The sequence below is a fragment of the Sinohyriopsis cumingii genome, chromosome 9 (genome assembly GCF_028554795.1).
Source record: "Sinohyriopsis cumingii isolate HCF-2022 chromosome 9, ASM2855479v2, whole genome shotgun sequence".
NCBI lineage: Eukaryota > Metazoa > Mollusca > Bivalvia > Unionida > Unionidae > Sinohyriopsis > Sinohyriopsis cumingii.
The window spans coordinates 43,066,488-43,093,185 of NC_142969.1; the positions used below are offsets into that span (position 1 = coordinate 43,066,488).

The 26,698-nt window shown below is 35.5% G+C and overlaps 1 protein-coding gene across 1 annotated transcript; it reads right to left on the bottom strand.

The window, feature by feature from the left end:
* Positions 1–11,997: 11,997 nt before the first annotated feature.
* On the bottom strand, positions 11,998–24,103 carry LOC149791638 (deoxyribonuclease-1-like). Its single transcript, XM_089969236.1, has 9 exons — positions 23,869–24,103; positions 21,767–21,867; positions 20,438–20,524; positions 19,859–19,959; positions 18,068–18,180; positions 13,407–13,564; positions 13,158–13,254; positions 12,806–12,857; positions 11,998–12,112 (listed from the first exon to the last, which is right to left on the bottom strand). The coding sequence occupies exons 1-9, from the start codon at positions 24,055–24,057 to the stop codon at positions 12,105–12,107; spliced, it is 906 nt and encodes a 301-aa protein (XP_089825362.1). The 5' UTR covers positions 24,058–24,103; the 3' UTR covers positions 11,998–12,104.
* Positions 24,104–26,698: the final 2,595 nt, after the last annotated feature.

The following is a 26,698-nucleotide window of genomic DNA, read 5'->3' on the forward strand; positions in this document are numbered from 1 at the left end:
AACTCATCGAGTACACCTGTAAGATACAGTTTGTGTCACACTCAGTGAACACACATGTAAGATACAGTCTATGTCACACTCACCGAATACACCTATAAGAAACAGTTGTGTCACTCACCGAATACACCTGTACGATACAGTTTCTGTCACACTCACTGAATACACCTGTAAGATACAGTTTGTGTTAGACTCAACGAATAGACCTGTAAGAAACAGTTTGTGTCACTCACCAAATACACTTGTAAGATACATTTGTGTCACACTCGCCGAATACACATGCAAGATACAGTGTGTGTCACATTCACCTAATACATCTGCAAGATACAGTTTGTGTTAGACTCACCGAATACACCTAAACGATACAGTATCTGTCACACTCACCGAATACACCTGTAAGATACAGTTTCTGTCACTCACCGAATACACCTGTATGATACAGTATGTATCACACTCTCCGAATACACCTGTAAGATACAGTTTGTGTCACACTCAGCAAATACACCTGTAGGATACAGTTTGTGTTAAAGTCACCGAATACACCTGAGGATACAGTTTGTGTCACACTCACAGCATACACCTGCAACATGCAGTTTGTGTCACACTCTCCGAATACACCTGTACGATATAGTTTGTGTTAGACTCACAGAATACATCTGTAAGATACAGTTTGTGTCACACTCACAGAATACACCTGTAACATGCAATATATTGCAGGCTCACTGTGATTATTAAGTTTCTTAGAGAATTTTCGATTCTGTCTTTACCCGTGAGGTCTGACAAATAGTTCGGGTGGTCAAAGGTACTGGGGCTATCAAATACAGATACGCCATATAGTGAGCATCAATTTATTACATGAGCTATGTATACTGAGTAATTTGACATGCATATTAAAGGCTTGTGAATGCTAAATTTTTAATTTTGAGAATACAACCTTTTACAAAGCTGAGGCCATTGAAATGTAATCAATATGACGTTTTTCTTCGTGAGGGAATTGACGCCGTGTGCAATCAACGTTCATCCAAGGCATTGCTAAATTTACTCCAAAATTGTCATTATTTTCGTCCAAGCTGTGTTTAAATCCATGTAATCTAAATTGTTGCCAATGAAATTGCAATGTTTAACTCATAACTGTGCAAAATGGAACTGAGTATACCCATTCCTCAGCAGTCTTGAACATTATTATTAACGGTTTTGTAAAATCATTCACAACCATCTTATACCTAATTCTTAACTGTATTGGAATATCATTTTAAACGGTGTCATAAACCTATTTTTTTAAATGTATCGTAAATTCATTTCAAAGAAAAGTGTGAACATTATTCATTAACTATATCGTAAATTAATTTCAAATGGTGTCTTGAACCTAATTATTCACTGAATTGTAAAATCGTTTCAGAGTATGACTTGAACTTAATTCATAACTGTATAGTATAAACCATTTTAAATATGGTCTCCAACCTTATTCTTGACCCTATCGTACTTTAATTGCATCTTTGACTCTGTAATATAATAAGCATTTCTGTCCAGAAGACTTCATCTTGTAATCTTCTGTCTCTTCTTCAGAACTGTCAATCAAATATATCAAGGTTTAAAAGCATGTAAATTAATCATGAGTTTTTGCTGGGGAGGGGGCATCCTCCCTTTCGAATCTTGACAACTCCATTGTGCAGTGTATGTATATATCATCTTTGTTTTGGCTCCCCGGTTCCCTCTCCAGGAAATTACTTTGCCTCTCCCCCCCCCCCAACAAATTCCTGCGGACCCCCATGTAATTAACATAAATTTAGGTGTGTGATTGTTTACCAGTTGATATCAATTTCAGATAAACAACAATTGACTGATGGCTAACCCTAGATAGGTGAGGCTGGGTCAGTAATCAGTTGTTAATGTTTGAAAGCACATGCTTCAAAAAGTATGTCATATCGGATGTCGGGAGGTTTGTTTCATCATACAGTTGTGGGCATGATCTTGAGTTTTGACAATGTCAATTCAAAACAGTATGATGAAAACGATGACTACAATTCTTTAGGAAGACTACAAGCTATTTGGTAATTAATGTACAATTATTCTTGAGGTAAATATAGATATTTACGAAATAGTAGACCTTAGGCTGACCTCCACTTCGCGTTGGTGAATATGAAGGAACTGTTGGTTTATAATACTTCATATTGATCTCAACAAGGTATAAATTGTTTGTTACATGGTTTAGTGTAAAACGTCGAAATTAAACCTGTTTCAGAACTGCGAATATTCCATGTGAACTGCACAACGTCACTAAAACATGCCATAATGTGATATAAATTCAATAACATCGTGTCATACAATGCGGAAAAAACCATATTTGATAAGAATCATGTAACATATGTGTCTTCTTTCCTATAACATAGTTGCTTGACACAACCTGAACGATAAATTTATTCCATGGGTTACATATATGATTCACTTAAATGCTCTTGTATAAATTACGAGTCAATACTTTGTGTAGGATTCTTATTCTAATTATCACTTTAGCAATACATCTCGTTAATTCTCCAAAAGCCCTCTTATTTAACAAAAGGGCATTAATTGACTACCTTGTCACTTTCAATATCACAAACAGTGATGCAGGGGTGGGTGGGATGTCAAAAGAACCGGAGAGTTTCCTATAGCAAGTTTTCTTTACTGCCAGATAGATAAAAGTATTTCTCAGAAACGTTTAAAATGCACGAACTTCAGGAGGCTTCGCCCCCGGGCCCCGACCACCCATTTGTTTACACCTTCTCCTACTCTGCAAACAATCCCCAAGCACTATTTCTGGATCCGCCGCTGACAAATGTTGTTTCACATCCGTTTATATGAGACAGGTATTGACAGCATGTTCCAGATTGGTGCTTCAATCGCAGAAATCTGTGTCATATTAGCTTATTACACCTTCTGACGGTGTTGCAGAGATTCTTTTGAAGTACTTACTGTACTTACTGTGCAACTGACATTCACATTGGGTTCTCTTTAGAATATTCCTCTGTTGGCTTTTTAATTCTATAAAGTCAATAAAGACAATTCTTCATTATGGACAAACAAATAATGACGTAGAGAATTTTTATTATTTGATCTCTTATTAAGAAAGTTGTCCTAAACGCTGCGGGCTTGACAGTGTTGGTGACACTCTTATAACGTTAAGGAACTCTATATAGCTATTTCATTAATTATATTTAACGTAAAAAGCAATTAGTTATGGTACTTTATGCTATAATCCAGTATTTGTTTAAGACTTTTACAATGATTTTAATTACTGAGACCTTCATAAGAATTAGGTTGCTTTATTCTTCAACATTACGACATCACCTTCAAGGCAACTACGCCTCTACAGTTCTTCAGTTTAAAAATAATTTGCTGCAATCTATAAAAGAAAAACCACATTTCAAGCAAAAACAATTCATCGATATATTTATTCATGAAGCACCTTTCTGCTTAACGTGGAAGAAAGAGGTGGTCTTCGGAGCTTAGTCGGTGTGGTACTGTTTAATAATGCCGCATGATTATTGCTTAGAATTACTATAGGATTGCTTTGCGTGTCTATTTATACTGAGAAATTTGTCTCTCTTTTTACTGTTAAATAAACGAGATTTATGACAAATTTCCGCAAAGTTGCTTGCAAATTATAAAAAAAATTGTCACATCAATATAGGTTTGGTGGATCGCTAGTAACCAAAGTTAATGCTGGGGATGATGACTCACAATATAATATCTTGAAGACATGTACTGAGGGTATCCTGCAAAGGCTTCCGAATTTGTTATTAACCGGGACTATGACGGCTTTATAGCATCGTCAGATGTACGATATTTTATATTTTGCATCAAAAATAGCATCGGTGAAATTTGAACTGATAACATTGTATCTAAAAAGGGAAATAATTAAGCCTGACCGGAAAGGAAGAATTAATGAAGGAAATCAGATTTAACTTGAACTAGCGTAAAATATAACTTTTATTTCTGCAAGTGAAATGAAAATATGAGATATATTTCTGATAGAACCGTATTATTTAGTTTATATATTAGCGATTTGAATCTAAACAGTGATATAATTATTTTCTAAGACTGACAGCATTTTATTCCACATAAATTGTACTAATTTTCGTAGGATTTACGGTGCCAACGATTGTTAAGAGTTGCAAAAATATATAATCTGTCTCAAAAAGGGCCGAAGTTCCATCTGGAAAATTTAGTAGCATTTCTTTATAATTTAAGAAAAATATTAAAAGCAACTTTCATACTGAAATTTGCTTATACTGATATGCAGTGAAGGCAAACGCTGTGAGGGCATGTATCAGACTTGCCTGGTCCCATGTGTGGAAAGCCAGCAGTAGGCACTGACGACAGAAGTTGTCTGAGTAGGCATTACTTGTAGATCCATATATTGTTACATATCATATAGATATATAACAGCTGTTAACTTATCATTGCTGATAAAATGCTTCAGGAGAAAAAGATAAACAAATATTTGGAATGAAAAATATCAGTTATTCAATTTCACGTCAAATGAACCGGAGCGGTGGCTTAGTGGTTAGAGCGTCCACCTCGGATGCCGGAGATCGGGAGTTCAATCCCCGGTCGAGTCATGCCAAAGACTTATAAAAATGGTACTAACAGCTAATCGCTTGACGTTCAGCATTAAGAGGTTAATGTTAGAACTGGTCGGCCTGATGTCAGGATAATATGACTGGGTGGGACATCATGCTACATGTCTGCGGCATGATGCGCCAGTGCTAGACATAACTATAAACTGTCACACTGCAGACTTCGAAACGATATGACTGAAAAATTGTTAAAGCTACGTTAAAAATCCCAATCTCACACACATCCCGTCAAATGGAACTTTTTTATGAAAAGTATGATGTTATGATAAAATTATTGTTATCATATAATGACTTCTTTTCAGATTCAGGACTAAAAGCAAAACATCAGACAGTTTTGACCCTAGTAGCTATTAAAAAGCTTGCTGAGGAGTTCGGTTCGGATCATGTGCCATTATGCGGTTATTCTCCCAAATATCGTGCCTGACCCCAAATTCTTCACCTGTGAAAGCAGTTTATCTCCTGATCTTAAATGCTTGTAATTTGCTTAAATGGCATATCCAAACTTGATACCACCCAGTCACAACAGACTTGAACACTGTGACAGTTATGATCCGAAACTGTGTAAGATGACATTGTAGTTTGTCATAGAGAACCCACTATTTTAGTCCAGGAACCATCATGTCAAATGCGGTCATTATTGAATACGATACATGCTGACACATGCAGTAGGTGTTCCGTTTACACGATGGCTTTGGGACAATCATTGTTTTGTATGCAATTAAGTGCTGTTTAATATGGCAACAAATGCATGACTGGCTCTTTAAAACAGCCCCATTTTGTCTTTCTTTTTCTTTGCCTGTATGTTTATTTGTGTCTCGGGCTCTCATTGTTTGGATCACATGCTTTATAATACTATGTAAATATATCAAAATGGTTTAACGAATTGCAGGGTGCCATAAGCAGCGAACTTCTGTATCCTGAACATATTCGTAAATTATGTGTCTAATGTGTGTGATTTTGCGATTTTGTCCTCTTTGGAACAAATTTCCATAACTTTACTTTTGTGCTGCAAAGAAGGCAATACGAGAATTACCATGATAATGACTCGGATTTGTTCCATATAAGGTTGCCAAAGCATGTGTAATTGGAGTTGTTTGGCATGAGTATTCAGTTAATTCGATTTTGTCACATATTACAATGAAAGCCCTATGTATGTATGTATGTATGTATGTATGTATGTATGTATGTATGTATGTATGTATGTATGTATGTATGTATGTACGTATGTATGTATGTATGTATGTATGTATATATGTATGTATGTATGTATGTATGTGTGTGTGTGTGTGTGTATGTATGTATGTATGTATGTAGTATGTATGTATGTATGTATGTATGTATGTATGTATGTATGTATGTATGTGTGTGTATGTATGTATGTATGTATGTATGTGTGTAAGTATGTATGTGTGTGTGTGTGTGTGTGTGTGTGTGTGTTTATATTGTGCACCTGACTTTTGTCACGATTGAGAGCTATGCATACCTGATTTATGTCCTGGTTCTGCGAGGTAAATAAGATGTTTGCTAAAATTTATATTTTTGGACCCGACCTTGTTTACGAGTTATTGAATTTTTCAGAACATTCTGTTGCGTTATAAGTTAAATGACAGTTTGTAAATATAAGATTAGTTATAATGTTAGTTTAAAAAATCTTCATTCCTGTTTTAATACCAGTCTTTGGAATCATTTACAGTTGTGATCAGATATATTTTGAGAACATTTATTTAATTGATTTGTTCATTGGAATTACAAAGTGCTCATTAATGCTTTTCACTTAAACATTACTTTGGAATTATAGAGGACCCATCCAAAGACATTCAGGATTATATCATTGTGATACATCAGGATATTCAAGACTATTTGAATTCATTCGGAACATTCTAAACTTCTGGACTTGTGAAAGGACAGGATTACATGGAATTAATGTCACATTACTGTACGTGTCCTCTAAATTTTCACTTTGTATTCTAGGTAAATAAATTATTTGTTGAATTTTACTCAAATTGCTGGTTTTACTTACTTTCTGTTATATAGTTTAAGATTCAGAATTGTAACAATATGTGAATGCATGTACGTCTTTGCATGAATAATGCACAATATATGCGTCTTTGTCAATTCATAGCAATGATTCAGATAGAATAAGCTGCACACATGCAAAAATTGCAGGCATGAATCGTGTCAGTAGCGTTGGCCACAATTTATACTTAATACCAATACCAAGCATCTACGATACACGCTAAATTTTATCATGCTTATCGTGGACATTCAAATTAATCCGTGATGATTCACAAAAGTATATAATGTTAGAGCACACCAATGAATTTGATTTTTGCATATTAAATATTTGTATAGCTCCCGGATAGTAGATCCACGAGCATCGACTCAGATTGCACAGCCTTTGCCACTTGATTTACTCAAAATTCTTAGAAGTTTTAAAAGAGTTTTTACATCGTTTACTGATCATGCGTATAGAGTACCAATCCCATGTAGATTGGAGAGGAAGTTCAGTTTGTCAAATATACTGAACTTATGTTATCGAAATCTGATCACACAATAATTGCACAAGAATCTTCCGGTCGAAAACATGATATGGTTCACTCATCTGGGTAATTCAATGACTCCTAAATACTGGAAACTTACCTGTAAGCTTATAATTTGATTATCAGCTGAGTATGAGAGATTTTTTTATATCTTATCTCTAGAAGGTAGATAGACCTAAAATCTAAATGCTGTTACAATTCAGGCATTTCACAAATCTTGCCTGTTTCTGACAATACAGATTTGTAAGATAATTTCAAAGTCGTCAACACGTATCCGATATTGGAATATGATTAGCGGCAATTTATATAGATAGTGTTTGAATAATATAATAGATTTTACTACGATTTGCTAGAATTGTTAGATATATAAAAAAGCTTTAAGATTCGTAATGAACTTTATATGATGTATTAAAAATAAATTTAAGAGATTGCAGATGCATGCACGTATATTATCAGGAAGTCTTAAAAATAATGCGCAGCTATCACAAAATCTCTACGATATGTTGAAATGAATTTGTATGAGATCAAATAAAGTATAGAGAATTTTAAAAATTACATTTGTCATCATCGTTGTGTCTGGCTAAATATCATATATATCATATATCAATATTTAATATTCGTTAATGACACAACTTTCGATGTTTTTAATGATTTTTTTAACTTTGCTAGTTAGATATTTATATAAATAGCGTGATATACCTCATGAACTTAACAAGATATGTCGTCGTGGAATTAATTAACAAAATTACCGTGTATCAACAGGGAAATTAATAATATAGCATACCTGAATCAATAATAGTAGATAGACATCTTTATAATTATCTTATAGATTTTATAAGAATTTACAAGGCGTTAGCTTTGTTTCTGTGGGGTGTTCTGGTGTGTGTGTGTGTGTGTGTGTGTGTGTGTGTGTGGTTTAAATAGATATATTGTCCTTAACTATAACCAATCCAAAACAAATAATTATATTTCAACTAGGAACGAGTTTGTGTAAATATTTGTGATTATATATATATATATATATATATATATATATATATATATATATATATATATATATATATATATATATATATATCAGGACAGAATTTTTTAGTAAAAGTAATAAGATTGAAATTTCTCTAAATTGTATTTAAAGTAAATTTGGAATAAATTATATTGAAAGTAATTTTCTATCAGTATATGCTAACATTAAATCCATTCATTTCGGTATTACAATTATATACTTTTTAATAAAGATTGCCCCCGTTATGAACAAAAGGCAAAACTCTCAATATATTTCCCTTGTATCATAAGTCAGGAAAACAAATACACCCGGTAAGTTGTGAGATCGACGAACTAGACAAATTCCAAGGATTCCTTCTAGAAGGGTAAATAAGCTGATCTGGCAGAATTGTCTACCTAATGACGTACATAGACCCAGAAGATAGTCTGTAAGGAACGATGGAGTCTCACTTTGAGATTCTGGCGCAACGCAAGAACTAGACGTATGTCCATATTTGGCCATGACTTAAGAAACTGGTATAAAAAGAGTCAATTCGCGGACTCTCCAGTTCATTAGTCAGAAACTCAAAGAGGCTTGTGTCGTTACAAGTAAGAGTATCGTCTATGTACAATTTTTTATATAGTATAAGGATTTTTAGTGTTAAGATGTTAATCTAACATCAGTACGTTGCATTATTGGATTATTTTAATATTTCTTTACTATTCTTTAATATAATGTATTGGAAAGTTTAATTGTTTGAAGACTTATATTTACTTGTAATTAGATTATTGATTATAGTAAAATAACGACTTTCGTTACCAACTTCATACTCAGTAATAGTTAATTTAGAAATAAAATACTCTTTAAATAATAGAGTTTAATATGTTGACATTTTAGATTAAATTCAGTAAAATCTATTTCAATTGCGGTATTAGTCTGAAAGATTTAATTTTAGATTCCTTAGCTAACGTGAATTTATTCGATATTTAATTATCTGTATTATATTCTAAAAAGGCAGAAACTATACAAATATATGATATCAAAGAGGCTTGTGGCGTTACAGCATCCCGAAGTACCCTCGCATCGCAATATTCCCGTGATGTAGCCGTATCTACACCGTAATGAGTGACACCCTCTTTGAAGAGAGCCCAGAACTATTTCTTCTCTCTCTCTCTCTCTCTCTCTCTCTCTCTCTCTCTCTCTCTCATGGGCAAAGGTCTTTCTTGCTGATGAATATTTTTTTGTAATATATATATATATATATATATATATATATATATATATATATATATATATATATATATATATATATATATATATATATATATATATAATGTTAGCGTTGTTTCCTTTTCTTTTCTATCGAACAATGATAGACATGGTACCAACCGTCTAACCCAAACTTATTATTACTGAGGTTACTGCGCAATGGGTTTTTTAAAACATATTTTTGCACGACTTGCTCATAGTTTTCTTCTCGTTCAGACCTATCATAATGTTTTCTGCATGTTTTAGTTTCATTCATTTTGGCGCAGCCGATTTTTTTCTTTTAACGGTTGTGCGAGTTGACATCCGGATCTGGTGTTTTGTGGTTCAATGCAGTTGTAAATGCCTGCGTAGAGGTACCGGGCACAAGTACATCATTCCTGCTAAGGTTTGGAAATATAACGATGATCAGCACCTTTTTTGGTCTGTTGTGCGTGGTTATTTGTTCCGTCCCCACCGAGAGCGCTGCAAAAAGTGTGCAAATAGGTCGAGTTTTGTTCCGTATTGAGGCATGCTGCATTGAGGTGTTATTTCAGCTCGCTCTTCCTTACTTTATTATGGCATGATCTTTTGCTGTGCTGCTCGAGTGTTTATTAAAACAAGGTGGAAGGCGGAAGCTTTAAATAAAAAAAAATTGGCGATCGTTAAGACGATATTCCCAAAGAATTTGTGTCGTTTATACACCAAATCCGATCGTGTTGTAGTGTGTAATATGTTCAGATCAAGTGTTATCAAACGTTCCGACTATAAGCCACGGCAATAGATTAAGTGTGCGGAGCGTGTCCACAGGGGAGCTAACAACGACTCAGCATCAATTAAACTTTCATATCACGCTCCTTATAGAGGAATAATAATACTGACATATCCAAATTTCCAAGACCCACAAGATTTTCGCCTGAAGAAAGTCCACGAGAGTAAGCCACTCTACTGGCAAAGGCTGAACAGAGGTGAGCACTCTGCAAAAAGTACAAGTATGAGTAGAGGATTTATTTTATCAGTAATCATTGCTGACGACATTGCAATTGTCCTTGAGATCTACGCTTCAAGTTGTGGTTTCATTTCTGAAACTGGGAGTTTTTTACAGCCGGAAACTATCCGTGTAAGCTTAAAAGCACGATCTGCTCAACACACTTGCAGACCACATACCTAAGGCGATACGCGAGAACGCCATCTCCAAAGATGAGTGTAAGCTTATCCTAAATAAAGGCGACTCTTACACATCCATTTAAACAAAACAGACTGTTTCACACATGACATAAACTTCGGTTAAAATAATAATTAGAACAGCCGACGTCCACGAGGAGATCATGAAAATCTGGCTGAGAAGTCATCATTCCGCGGGAGAAAGAAGAAAAAAAAGAAGAGCACGACGAGTTGGCAGACTCGTTGACCATTCCGAGCATATGTTTAACATACGATATGACTTTTCAATAATAATTCCGCTGAGTCTGCCCAAACTTCTAGCCCCTCTAGTGAACAAAAAGTTAGCGGAAACTGCCTTAACGACTAATAAAAGTGTCGTGTTGTGTAGAGAGAAATATCCGGCCTTTTGTTTACGTTTTATGCTTGCTGATTAGTGAATTTAAGAGAATGGTAGCTTAGTCACGTACTGTTGTTGTACAGGTCTGATAAGGCCTGCAGATCCGCAGCGGACAGTTGACTTTATAATCAGAGAAATTCAAGGCAGGAAGGTATCAATAAGAAAGCAAGTTTTAATTACATGGTTACAAAATTTATAAGTAAATGAAGAAAAACTAATTAATTCAGTATTTTATGTGGTACATATATGTTAGGTTCAAAACATAACATGGTTCCGCATCTGATAGACAATTACATCTAGTATGTGCATTGATATATACAGCGGGCCCACTACTGCGTCTAAGGCAAACGCGTAAGCTTGGACTTATCAACAGATGCCAAACGGAAAAATGACGTTAAAACGGTTTTTATGAAAATTAAACTTGATGATTTTCATAAACCTATGTTTCAATATGTGACGTACATGTTAACATGTGCAACATATGAATGCAAAAAGATTATCAATTGAGTTAATGAGCAAAATGTCATTGACTTCAATCCACTTTTTGAGCTGGCCTTATGCGGGTTTGTCCAACTAACAACATTATGTTTCTCCATACAAGTTATAATAGCAAAATCACGGTTTTGAGCCGTCATTAAGGGAGGATCGACCGGCCCGACCTCCATTGTTTTCCTTTTCTTTGCAACTTGCATAACAATTGTTTTGATTAGGCCCTTGACCTCCTGACCCACCAGCGGGTCAGAAACCCGGCCCATCCGAAACACGCGCCATTGGCTTGCCGTATCCACACACAATCCTCAAAAGGCTGATCACTACACCCCTGCGACTGATTTCAAAACATTGAGTGGCAAGCATGTGTCAAAACACTCGAGAACACGGATATCCGAATGAGAAGGAGCAGTTGCTGGAAGTTTCCTAAGTTGATTGTGTAGTATATAAATATAATCCTTTGAATTTGGCTCCTTCGCCCCACCCCCGCGATAAACTTCATGCAGACGCCCGTGCTTGAGAGAGACCATGAATAATTTGAAATATATTAGAAACTAGACGCCGAGCGTATGTGTTTATTATAAGCCAGTAAGCCAGAGAAAAGTACCAATCAGCACTCAGATTTATTCATCGTCTTTGTGTCTTCTTCTTTACCATTCTGGGTGTCTCTACTTAGCTGAAACGAAAACGAACGGATAAAAAATTCAACGGAACAAAATAATGTGTGATGTGTGGATGGGGAGTTGTAGATAAAAAAATTGAGGTCGTGGAGAAAGAGTTCCGATACACGTTCTAACTTGGTTAAAAAAATAGACATAATCTTAACGAGAGTATATTTTCTCTGTTTTTAAACAAAATCTTCCAGTAGTATCTGCCGTTCATGGCAATATTTGCATGTGTTACTTTTAGTATAAAAAATAAATTAAGTTGGTGACGATTGCTGTCATATCTGAAAAACAATATTGTTATTGTTGCAAGACCAATTTGATTCTAAGTTGTATCATTTGTCCTAAGCAGGATAAGCTACAAGGAGACCATTCGGTCGAAAGACCACTTTACTATTCGCGTGCTGATATTAGTTTACCAAGTTAATTTTTAAGGCACGAGAGCCCCTATATTCCTGATGTGTCAAAATAAAAACTGCTGGATCGCAAATTAGTTTTTCCTAGCTCAAATGGCGTGTTTACCATAATTATTAGGTTTCTAGCACGAAGGTGTTCAATAAATCTTACATCTGATGTCATGCAAGGGCTATTTGTTTAGTGAAATCCTTGCTGATTAACTAGTATCTTCAGCCCTTTTACTTGTCATGTTTTACGTGTTTCAGTCATATGCATTTCATACTTCGAACATTTTTATCTGTACTTACGTTTGCCTTGTATGGCGAACTCTATGGGGTAGTGGTCGCTAATAAGCTTTGCCTGTAATAAACAACATGTCATCAAATTTCCACCTTTCTGTACACAACTTCGACAACGTAAACTAAATGCATAGTTAAATCAAATTCTAAGCACAGTAATTTAAATGGTAACTCACTTGATAAATTATTAACTGTTTCAAAATAAGATTCAACTTTCTCAGGGCAAACATATTTTGCTGCCCGTTTCATTGCACAGCGAGACACAATTTTAAATTAGAACGTTTCCGATAACTGAGGAACAAAATAAACATCTGGCGTGTCTTGAATGAACGAAGAAGAAAATTACTTTCTACTTGTGTACCTGATCTTTTGGAATGTGCCATTCCTCGTCAAATCTGAAGACATGGACGCTACCTGGTGTTACGGAGTGTTGAAGATGAGTTCCGCCAAGGACAAACCTAAAAAAATGTAAAGCCCGTTCCATTATGTACTAATTAAGTACTACGGTTGAAAAAAATCATGTTGCGTACCGTTTACTCGCGAAAAGCATTATATGCAGAACAATACATTCTGGAGAAAATATATCTAGAAATTTTGTCTTTCAACTGACCTGTCGTAAGTGCAATGTGTTTCATCCCCTATGGTCGTGTCCAAGCCGTCGCCTATTAGCCACATGAAGCGGGAATCTTGACGGAGAGGGTTCAAGAGACTCGCCGTGTGGGATACATAATTACAGTCCATGTTGAAATCCCCCATTATGACAACATTCTGAAATAACATGCAATTTTTTTCTGGATGCGATAATTATATGTTAACATTTACTTCGTATTTTCGTGATATACAGATGAAGTCAATTTGTTTCGGATTATACGGATTCTAAATCCACAAGGCAAAAGAAAAGTTTCTCATCCAGAAAGGAGACAAATAGAAAGCACGGAATACAGCTGATGAATCGATGAAACCTAGATCTACATGCCTACTAATTAGCAAATGACTTTTGTAAATTACAAATTTCTTTTAATACTGTAGTATCTTTTATTTTAAAAAATAGGCTTCCTAGATTGACGGTGAAAATTTAATATAAATCTGATGAAAAATATCGACGATGATACAAATTTAATTTATAAAGAGAAGGGCGAGATTTCATTCATTCCGACAGCCTAAACGGACTGTGTGGACACATTTTTTCAATGAATTGAACTTAATGGCGTATTCTACAGTATTGTACAATAAATAGCATCTATAATGATGAAAACATACTAAGAAACGAAATTACATATGAATGCAGATGTAGACCAATGCAAATGAAATAAGCAGGGTAATTCACAACATTTCTTGTCGGGAGAAATAGCTATCTTCATTATTAAGGGTAATGATACGAAGACAAAATCAAATTTGCGTATAATCGAATTCATTTTTAACCTATATTCTCTCAAAATATTTACAAAATACGACTTTATTTTTATAACTATTAACTTTACAAATGAAAAGTAGCTAAATATTTTCAAACTTCTAGTATTCTCAGTATTTATAAATTCTATCAATTAAAATATACTGGATCTTTTTCGGAAATATTTCCCTCTACTCGGCTCTAAGATCTACATACAATAAGCATTTAAAGGCAAAACTGATTTTCAGCTTCAAGGAGATTCAAAAAGAACAAAGTCTCTCATGAAAGTATGTGAATTTATAAAGATATCTGCGAGTAAAACGATCGCTTTTGAGCTTGACCTACCATTGATGTCTGTGCTTTTCTAAAGGAACCACCAGACGTCATAACAAGTCCAACATATGTAAGCTTCTCTACAATGTCTAGTTTTTCATTACAGCAAGTGAATTTACTATTTCAAAGTCAGGTGCCACCCTTTCTAAGAACCGTGGCTTTTGTTTTTGTGGTGTTAACCACAAGTTTCCAAATAGCACAATAATCTTTCAAAATATTTAGACTAGTCAAAACTGTTTTGGTCGAAATCTGAAAAGATGATAATGTCATGTACGTATTAAAGAACAAAAAAAGGTGTAACATGCCAATGTCTACACATCAAACGCTTCCGGTTAATCAATTTCAAATATTGAAAAAATGGTGATAAATATTTGCCCTGAATACGGAAGAATTCGTCACTTAATATGCTATCATAATTAGCTCTGGAATTTAAACACCTGTTCATCGATTGGTTTATATCTTGAGTTTAAACACCTGTTCATCGATTTGATTATATCTTGACTTTAAACACCTGTTCATCGATTGGATTATATTTTGACTTTACACACCTCTTTATCGATATTTTGAATAGTTTCCCTTAAACCAATTGTTATCTGTTTATATCACACGTGCAATCAAACTCTTTCGTGAAATCAATGAACGCATAAGATACGTGTTTACCTTGATCATTAATATATAAGATAATCCCATGTAAAATAATGATATTGTTTACCTTGATCATTAATATATAAGATAATCCCATGTAAAATAATGATATTGTCAACTGTACTCGTGGAATTTTTAAATCCTGCGTTTGCTTCAACAAAGACATGACAGTTTTCCGTCCGTGGTTTAAGTCTGTTATTAAGTATATCTGTGAATAATTTACCTTCGCAACTATGAAGCGTTATACATATACAAATAATTAACATCAGCTAAATTGTCCTTTATAACTAAGCCTTTAGTGACCACTTTTAATTACATCGTTAAATAAATTCCAGAATTTAGTTAAAAGTATATCGTTATTATGGTTAAGAAATTCATTAATAATAATATCTGGAGCTGAACTACGGTCTAATTTATTTCATTTAAAGCCTTTTCTTACTCTTGAACAGAAAGTATGTTTATTTACTCTATTAAAGATGACAATAAATTCTTCTTAAAACATATCACTTTCATATGCAGAACATCTTCACCTGGTAAGGAAAAGTTATCAGTAACCTTGTTTACAGTTGCAAGGTATTTTTCCAAAGTATCCATTGTAATATTCAAGAGGTTGGGATTCGCTGTACCTTTTAAATCATATTCAAGACTGTATTTTCATAGACGTTTTATACAGTCTGATTATGTACTTGTCATTTTGCATCCTTTTTTGTTGTTTATGCTCACTAAAATTAATCGTTTTTCATTAAATATATCATTAAACCAAAGATTATATATTGCGTCATCTTATTTCTCTTGAACTCTACCATGTCTTTTTTTTAAATCTCTCAAAGAATGGCTAACATTGTACAAAAATATCATGTAATGCCGACAATTAACTTTCAACAGTGTCCGCGTTTACATTCTCGAGTAAATTTACGTTATTCATTTTTATTAGAATCGTCACTTAATTTTTGTTTGTATTCATTCTTTGACTCATTTTACTTAAACCCGTTTGTCTGCAAAAGTCAAGAAACCGAATGCCATTAAAGTTTGGCTGTACAGTATCATGTGAAATACGTACTCAATAGCATAATCATCAACAACATACTCGTCGGGTAATGCATACTCAATTCTACTCTTATCAAAAGCAATTAAATCTTGCAGTGTTTGCGTTCGTGCATAAAAATCGCCAATTATGATAAATGTACAGTCTTAATTCAAATCAATTTTTTATTGTCATCGAAGACTGTAAGAGCATGTCAAAAATAGTTGTATCCACCAGAGGTTGTCTACTAGAACCATCCGTACAATATAGTAAAGACCAACACATAAATCAACATGTTTCCCAATGATTGAACTATCATATTTAGCCTATAATATATTATCTTCATACGGTAAACATAGGCATTGTCGCTAACAAATATATCATTAATGTATGCAATTATTCGCTCAGAATTTTTTTCCACCGTTTTATTTTCTTTAATTTTTATGCACAGACGCTTCATTGGCAGACACAGGATTTTCATCATAAGATCTTAAATTGCAGTCTATGTTTCTAAGGTCCTGTCCTAAAGTGTCCTGTGTTATCTTTGGTTATTTCTTTGTAAAGTGCTGCTGAGTATTGTCATAGTTACAGTTGATTGCAGGTCGCATTTGCATTTAGCTGACTCAGATCTAGTCATATGACCATGAGTAGTGCAAATTTGATTCAACGGATGAACAGTGTCTTTTTCAGTAACATCATTTCTCATTGAATAAGGCGTCCACGCATGTTTGCTGGTCCGTTTCTCTTTAATGACTTGTGTTCATGTACGTTTGCTGGTGCTTACATAAGAAACATAGCTTGAATTCCTGGCGGATGTATTTTATTTTTAGATCGAATAGTTGGTGCATTGTTGGTATTAAAGCTGGAAGAAATACCCACTTGTTTCTCAGTGAACGTATTGACGATATGTAACTCCTGCATCGATTGCCCCGAGTAGTATCGAAAACTTGCTTCTCGTAATCAAAAAAAAATCTTTTGAAGTGTATTGTTACTGATACTGCTTTTGTGGTGTTGTACTCCTCGATATTTTGTCACCGGTCACACGCACTGTACTCAACTGGCTGAGCCCATTGTTATTGGAGGGGGGTGCGTGTATTTTGTCTTGAAGAGTTCCGTTCCTCATCTTCATCCGGATTTCGCTCTCAGTTTTCAGTTATATTGTTATTCAGTTTTTTTTAAATGAACTCTTTTATCTAGGCTTTTATTGCTTTGACGTTTCCTATTTTTATCACGTTTCACACTTTGTGTACATGTGTTTTGTAACTGGCCAGGAGAGAAATTGCTTTGCTGGCTTTGCTAGTTTGTCTGAAAAGGTTGTACATAAGGGATTGACATATTGAGCGAACTTTTCAATTGTATCCAACCAATCTGGGAAGTCGTCACTGATGATATGTGATCAAGTAGAGACTGTTTATGTGTCTAGCTATTCAGACGGCCATGGTTCTGTTTTTTTAAACAAGCTTATCATAATTGTTATCAATACAATAATGGTTGGACTTTGCCCCAAAACAGCTTGCAATTTTCCAGTGTAAATTTTTAACACTCAAAATGAATTCTCACTCACACGGGTAGTAATATGTGTAACTTAGGAGTTGGTCAATTTGATTCATCTGACTCAAATCGGACACAAAATTATAATGCTCAGACTTAGACTTAACTCAAACACTGACATCTGCTTGTCGAAGATAAAATAAAGACTAATCAGAAACCAGCATTAGAGTTGAGTTTCAGTGCTATCATTTTTATAATCTGTGAACCTGCAAAGAGATTTCGAGGAAGCTCCAGCACCAAGACACGATAGAGGAAAGTTGAAAAAGACGTGTTGTGTGCACGAAGTGAAAGGTTTCAAGAGGTAAATAGTCGAGACAGTGTTACATACGTCTAGATTCCAATGATGTTTGATGGCGTCGTACACCTTTGTCAGGTTTCCGATCTCATCCCTGGCGTGCGTTGGGGAAGTATGGATACCAGCAATGGCGAAATCGGCCACTACTGCAATATAAAACTCTCATGACAACGATATTTTTGTGGTAAGTGAATCGAGTCTACGTTGATTAGTCAATATTTTAAAAAAAGCTCTTAACACCATCAATATGCTCAAACTCATTATTCTGTTCTGCATGTCTCCGGGTTGATTGTTAATGTCAGTTTGACATGGCTTCACGAAAAAGATAACATTCAAGACCACAATAGATAAACAACTTTAATAATTGACAAATAAGTATTACGCTGACAAAAGTTATATGTATGCATTATTTTCACACGTTCGATAAAGGTAGCAACTGGAGACAGCGTACTTCCAAATGTTAATCCCCAATCATGAAGTAAATCATGGTCTGGGTTTTAACAGTTAAAGTTGATTAAGGACACAAAGTTCTAATTGCAAAAAGAGATTAGAAAAGTCCAAAGCTGGGCGTGGGTGAAGACAAGAAAAGAGTATGCATAAGTTTGGGATACCATGGTTGCTGGATAATGAAAATCAAAAGTTAAGTAAAAATTACTTTTCAAAGCTAATTCACTAAAATGAGAAGGAAAATACGTGCTACTTATGCATTTTGTTTGTTAGGTACATCAGTACTGCAAGACGCATTTCATTGCCTAGGTGCGGAATGGACAGTACATGCTACAATCACTTGTAGTTTCCAAAATTGCCATGACTACGGTGTTTGCATAGGTTTACTTCAGGGTTTAAATTAGTAGTTTGTGCATACGTTGCAGCGCGAGAGTTCGATGCGCCCGGGGCAGCCTTCTCTCGTGGCGCCTCTATTCAAGCGCGCTAAGGCAATATACTTTACTTGCGCCCCTGCTTTACTACAGTGAACAATTTTTTTGTAAATTGACAACCTAATTACCCCCCCACCCCCATATAGTTTGCGTAAAGAATTATCACAGTTACTGTAAGGGGAAATGAAATACTGTTCAAATTTCATTTTATTATACTCCCGACGGTGCCTCCCTCCCTTCGATGGTAATGGGGGCAACTGTCTCCTCCCCCTCACGCATCCACTGGTGTGCACAATAAGCTACCAAGACTCAGCTCAAGTCTCAAGTGATGTCTCCATTATGTCTACATTGTGGGAACTGTAGCAATTGTTTCAATATTTATTACATATATTGTACTTGAGTGAGTATCTACGTTCCTATTCCAGCCAAGGGCTCCCGTTAAAAATTTCCGGTTGGAGGTGAAATACGGGAGATGGAAATAAGTGTGTATGGGCGCTCATGATTCCAGTGCTCTTTCTTTAACAGTGACGGAGCATGAAACCAAACAAGCGTTCAAAAATTATGAAATTATGACATTTTTAAATGACTGATCCTGTGGCCTAGTGGTTAGAGCGTCCGCCTTGGATGCGAGAGATCGCGGGTTCGAACCCCAAGTCATACCAAAGGCATAAAAATGGTACCAACAGCTGCCTCGCTAGGCGCTCAGCATAAAGAGGTTAGTGTTAGGACTGTCTGCCTGGTATCAGGTTAATGTGACTGAATGGAACACGATGCTATGTGTCTGCAGCATAATGTCCCAGTGCTAGACATCACTATAAACTGCCACATTGCAGACATCGTAGTGACATCACTGAAAATTTGTTAAAGCTACGTTAAAAATCCAAATGACACACACACACACACACACACACACATTTTTTTAAATAGGGGAAGTAATTCCAATCACCTGTCTGTCGGGATGAAAAGTGGACAACGAATGGCTCCCGTTCAAATATATCTCCTGGATCAGGGTACTGGTAAGAATCAATCAGATGAACCTTCGACTTCCTAGAAAAAACATTATACAAGCAACCTTAATGTTATGCAGTGAAGACTGTAAACTTCACACCGTTTTATTTGCCTACTGACCTTTATAATTAAATCAATCTCTTTCATGTCGATCTCATCCCCCCCCTTCTATGCTGCTCGACTCTTTCTCTCCATCAATTTTCTTAGGAACCTAGGAGGCATTGACCAGAAACAATTATGTGAATTTCTTTAGCTCATCGTAGATCAAATGAAAAGCATTATTAACTATTAGGAAAATTCAGTACTGAAATGTATCAATTGCTTTTCGAAATAAATTATTTATTTTACAGAAATATATAGACAGGTGCTTGAGACTAGTCCCTTAAGTTAGAATCGCGGGTTTCTTGGTTTAATGGGGGGGTGGGGTATTTAAAGCATGGGATTTTCTATTTGTAATTCAATGATGTGTATTCTGACTTTCCTGGTTGTTCGAACAAATAATTTTTATGTCTTTTACCTGAAGAGAAATCCATATTGTTCCTTACTGTTTGTTCTTCCCAGTCTATTACTGACGACCTTCTCGTATACATCATTCACGTGCTTCCTGCAATTGTAACATAAATAATGGCTGTATCGGTACAGAGCTTCATTGCAAACGAATGGATTCAATTTTACATTAAAAATTAGTTTGCTTGCAAATGTCGGGTAGTTTTGCGATAGTTTTGAAATGTGTTTCATTTTTATAACAGTAATAGCAAGCTAAAATCGAAAAGGCAAGTTGATGTTTTAACATTTTTGTCACAAAAACTGAACTTTTTTTTCCTTCAGAAATTTTCCAAATTATGGAGTAGTGAGGTTTTTTTTTCTTCTTCTCGGTATACCAAGTTCACCGTCATTCGTCGACCAGGCTGCTGGTCCAAAGGATTTTGAAGCAGGTGATGAAATGTGTTTTAACATAATTAAAAAGCATCAATTTCACTGAAATAATAGCTGTTTTAGTGTTGTAATTTTCACGTCTAAAAATGAATGGAAGGCAGTACTTATTCTCATATATGCTTCTTTTCACCTTCGATTTTTCTTTAGTTTTGACTTTAAATTCTGCCTAGCAATTCCTTTCCATGTACTCTTCAGATCGGTTCGGATCCAAACTGATGAAAACTGCAACAGCACGCAGCAAAGTCACATTCAAAGTCGACAAAAAACTGGACAATTTGCAAATAAAAACGCGTATTTCTAACCATCGACAAAAGGAGATATTTCTTTTCAAAACGAAACGAAGACCGTTGAAAAATTTGGTCAAACACTTGTGTCAGTGTGTGATGATATTAGCATCACCCTGGTTAAAAATACAACCGGGATGTTTGACTTGCAATCTCACGGTGTTCGTGCCACACTAAAAGGTTTGCGTTTCTAGAAAGAAAACAAAAATAGATACCAAAGCTACGTAAGTTATTACTGGCATCTAAGTTCACTTATTATGCCTCTCCTTTCTACTTTCTAATATTTCTCCGTTATTATTCCTTTCACCCATCGCTCTTGTAGTTTGTTTTTGTAATTCATGTTGTATTTGATACTCCGTGATGTGATCTTGAATCTTACATTATTTTAATCATAACAAAGAGCTACCTGTCTGATTGTCGGATTTGCTACCTGTAGAGTGCGGATTCGAATCATAGTTTGATCAAGCCAGGTCGACAGCCGTAGTGTGTCCTAGGGCAAGGTATTTTCATCCGATTGTCTCAGCGATAGAAAACCTTTAAAGTGTCGCTGTGCTTTCAACCATCAATCAGTCTATCTAAATATCAATAGAATCTCACGAATCTAATAATAACGAGACATTACTCACGCTTTAAGCTCTTCATTCATTAGGTGTCTCAAAGTTTCAAAAGCACTGTCCGTAAGGTCCCGTATCTCTTGAACCAGTACCACGTCATAGCGCGTTAGAATCTGAACAAGACGAGAAAAAAACATACACGTATCGACACGACATATGTACGACTACAATGTTTCCTGTAGTGTTTGGAATGTACTGCATCAAACCTTTATTTCATATATTTAAGTACGTATATGATCACTGTACCAGTGTGGAATATATCTGGGCACTTTTGTTAAGTTCACAATGCTTTTGACTGTTATCGTACCTAATATGACGTCAGAAAGTATAATTGTTATAATAATAATAATGATAATAATAATAATAATAAACTAGTACTAATATTATTCATACATATGCTACTCCTACTCCTACTACCACTGTTATTGCTACTACTAATACGATTGATAATAATAATAATAATAACAACACTAACAATAATAGTTAATCTCTACTCCTATTTGTTTCATAACATCGCAACTGTGACTTATTTATACTTGTCTGCATGAACTCAGACGGACTCCATCACGAAAAAGTTGAGTATTCGAGTAAGAGAAATACGAAAACGTAAACGAAGGATGTAAGAAGGGGTTAATCGTGCGTGTTTGTCTTGGTTGTACTATTTTTTATCTGACTCCTCCCCGCTACAGTTGGATATACATAAGACTCAATGCCCTCCACCTTTTATTTTAATTATATTTTTAATATTTCTTTACTTCAATTTTCGTCGTTCACACAACTGTTATTAAATACTGCCAGTAGCGCAAATGAAAACAATAAAATAGCAGTGGATGTAGAGGAAAGTAAATAACACGGAGAGAGCCGACAACTAAAACAAGTTGACTTATATTCTTGAACGTACCGAAACTGGGGATCAAACCCGGGCCCGCAGAGGTCTGAAACGAGTTTCAATCCACTGCAATATACAATGCCCATTACAATTTATCTTTAATAACTTGGAAAGAACTTTATAGATAACCGATCTTCAAATGAACCTGACTAAAATCAGGGTCACCTTATCATGACAAACACCGATAAAGGACCGTGTTCTAGTGACCTTCCCGGTCCATTTATTTGTATTAACTTATCAAACTAAGCGTTACATTTCGTGCTGAGATAAGTCAACGTTATGTACGAAATGGCCTTTTCATTTACATGAATGTGAAAGCTATAATTTTGATTGGTGAATCGACAGAACATGACCTGATATCGATCTGTCATATCTCCGTTATGTCGGATATCTCGATTTTAACTAGACTGGTCTTCAAATATAAATGTATAACCTGAATATTTTAATCCGACTTATCATCAAATATAAAAGTTTATTCTGAGTATTTTAATCAGACTGGTCTGAGTATTAATGAACTCGACGTACTGAGCTACCAAGACAAACCTCGATGTATTTTCTAAATTTTGAGAGGTAGATGTGTATCCTTGATCGATGTTCTGATATCTTACTGTTGCCCTGTATAACACGAAAGGAATGCTTTCTTGTTATTTATATTTAATTGCGCATCAATATCCTAGGTCGAATGGCCGTCTATGTCGACATTCGGCTTCTATTGATATCCTACATCAAATGGCCGTCTATTTCGTCATTCGGCATATGCCGATATCGTACTTCGAAAGGTCGTCTATATCATCATTTGGCTTCTAATATGATCTCAAGGACATGTTTACTTTTCACTGCTTTCTTTTTTAATATTGCTTTAAACACTGTATACCTGTTTCTACCTTCGTAAGGGTACGTAAGATAGTAAACCTCCATGCTAGCAAGTATATGTATTCATAACCTTACGTTGCATTATTTCAGTGGGCCGTCTATGCCGTAACAATGTGTTTACAAACAGCAGTGTAATTTAAAGTCTGCGAAGCACTATGTGAATAAGATAGTTACATCCAAGTAACTTATTTGCACTTTACATTATCATTTTGCTTCGAACTCATGCGTATGACTACAAATCCCTTAAGGCATCGAGAAAAGGGAGATCGTCTTCATCTTGCTTGTGGACTGAACATATCTTGGGATCAGAGATTCAATTTAGAGAAGAAAGCAAAATGGAAGAGGGCCTCACCTTTGGTAACACAGATCGAACTATGTCGTGCTGAAGTTTAGTTGTTCCAAAGACCTGCACGTTCATTGCTCCTATCCGCAATGGCGGTTCCGCGTTGTTACTGGTGGGTCCATTGATAACGTCAAAAAGGAATGCCGTGACTCTACCAAGAATGAGCGTGAAGGCGAACGTCCAACACAATATTGACATGGTGACCTGACTAAAAGACGCTCTTGGTTGACTGTATTATAGATATCCCCGCAGGTAATAGTCCAAGGTTATCTGGTGGATAGATAAGTGAGTGAAATTTCCAATCGACGTCTTCATTTGACGAACATAAAACTATGAACTTATTAAAACTATGAAACCCCTTTCAATCTACTTTTTAAGGACTAAATGTGATTTTGAAAACCTAATAGTTTCAGAGCAAAGTCTTTTGCTCTACTTCTTCACTACAAAGATTGAAAACTTGCCTGCCTGAATGAATTATGCTTAGATAAATTGGGGGGGGGGAGTATCCCTTCAGAGATTATGTCACTTTACAATAAAACTCCAATTGTGAGAGAAACTTGCTTTTAGCTCATTTCATATTCAGTCAGAAACATATTTCCTTTTATGTCTCGTCGTATGTCCATGTTTTCCTTTCCTTCAATTTCAACCACAGTGTTCTTACCTCTCAAGATGCTCAGGTTGGAAGATTACGAAATTAAGGAGTGGCTGTCAGATATTGACATCGTATTCATCACAAATTCGCTTTGTCAAAAGCGTTCAAATAGCATCGTATTCATCACATACTCGCGTTGACAAAGGAGTTTGTATAGCATCGTATTAGTCACAGATTGGCTTTTTTCAAAGGGGTTCCAATAGCATCGTATTCATCACATATTCGCTTTGCCAAATGAGTTCGAATACCATCGTACCCATTACAGATTCGTTTCGACAAAGGAGTTCGAATATCAAAGAAATCAACATCCACATAGCATGCCTTCAGTTTTGGATGTGTAAAAGAAATGGTCACATGCAAACAAGTAAATCACCTTGGATGTGTGAAGGAAATCATCACATATAAACCATGCCCGATGTCTTTGATCTGTAAATTAATAATCAAACACAGATCAAGTCACTAGTTTCGTATGTGTAAACGCATGCATCACACACAAAACAATCCCTTAGGCTTGGGTGTGTAAATTAATCATCACACACAAAGCACGCTCATAGTCTTTAATGTGCAAATGAAATAATCACAAACAAAGCAACAAAAAAAGACTTAAATGTACAAAGAAGTCATCACACAAAAGCAAGTTTAGGATGTGTAAGAGAAAGTATCACACAAAAAGCAGGCATTTGGTTAATTACACAAAAAAGTCACTAGACTTGGATGTGTGAAAAGAAATCATAACACGCAAAGCAATCCCTTAGGCTTGCTTTTTGAAAAAGAAATCATCATGCATAAAGCAGAACCTTATTCCATGTGCAAAATAAATAATCACGTACAAATCAAGCCTCTAACCTTGGATATGTAAAAGTAATCAGCACACATGAAGCATGCCCTAACCATGGATATGTAAAAGTAATACTCACACATGAAGCATGTCATAACCTTGGAAATGTAAAAGTAATCATCACATGTGAAGCATGCCCCTAACCATGGATATGTAAAAGTAATAATCACACATGATGCTCGCCCTAACCTTGGAAATGTAAAAGTAATAATCACACATGATTCATGTCCTAACCTTGGAAATGTAAAAGTAATCATCACATGTGAAGCATGCCCCTAACCTTTGATATGTAAAAGTAATCATCGTACATAAATCATACCCCTCCGTCTTTGATTAGAAGCAAGAAATTTGTCATATGTATATATCGACCGATACCTAACATTCGTTTATGTGGAACAAAGTAGAAAATGGTCCCTGGAGGCCACGAGAGTGACGGATGTATAATTCTATCTTACACTTTTATGCTTCAAGCGATTAAAACTAGGTGTTTTGTGTCCCCACAACACGCACACGGAAAGTTTTCGAGAAATCTCTTCGCAATAGCTGCTGTCGATAATATAGACCTTAATCCATGCTCCACGGCAGCAACAGATTCATTTTATGGTGCCAGCATTAATTTTGATACAGCACCCGACACCACTAGCAGACCATACAGCAAAAGTTGCCCTCATGCCACCTTTCCAAGAATGTGCACGTGCTGTTTTCAGGATTAAGCATTATACGAATGTTGTCGATGCTTCTGTGAGACATCTTGGTCCAGACCATTTGCAGGTGGTTATCATAGACTAACAGTTATTTCCTATTGCTAAAACAATCTAGTGGAACTTTTCTGACACACATGGTTGGTGAATACAAATTCTTAACAATGTTTGGTGGATTCAGTATTCAAATTGTTGCATCTTAGGGGACGGGTTTGAAGGTTGCGGTTGGGCAACTGCCATAAGTACTGCTGATATTACTACCAGTAGAGAACTAATTCTGTCATTTAAGGTTGCACTCTTTAATTGTACCAGACATGTACAACAATCCACATCAATTTCAATATTCATCCTGCAGCATCAGGTAAATGACAGACACAGCATCAGGTATATGACAGGCACAGAGGAAATGTAGCATATGGAAACGACCCTTTGGTTTTCACAACTTGGTGTGAGAAAATGTCAGCTGGATAACCTTAATTTCGATATGGATTAATTGTTCTTGAGTTCTGCATAGGATAGTTTGTGGCACACAAAACAAAGCACCAATTCACTGATATGGTATTATATCAAGTCTATGAACAGGTCAACGCACTAGTGAAACAATATGTAGGTGTAGGTTGAAAGACAACCCTTCAGCGCTGGATGGAA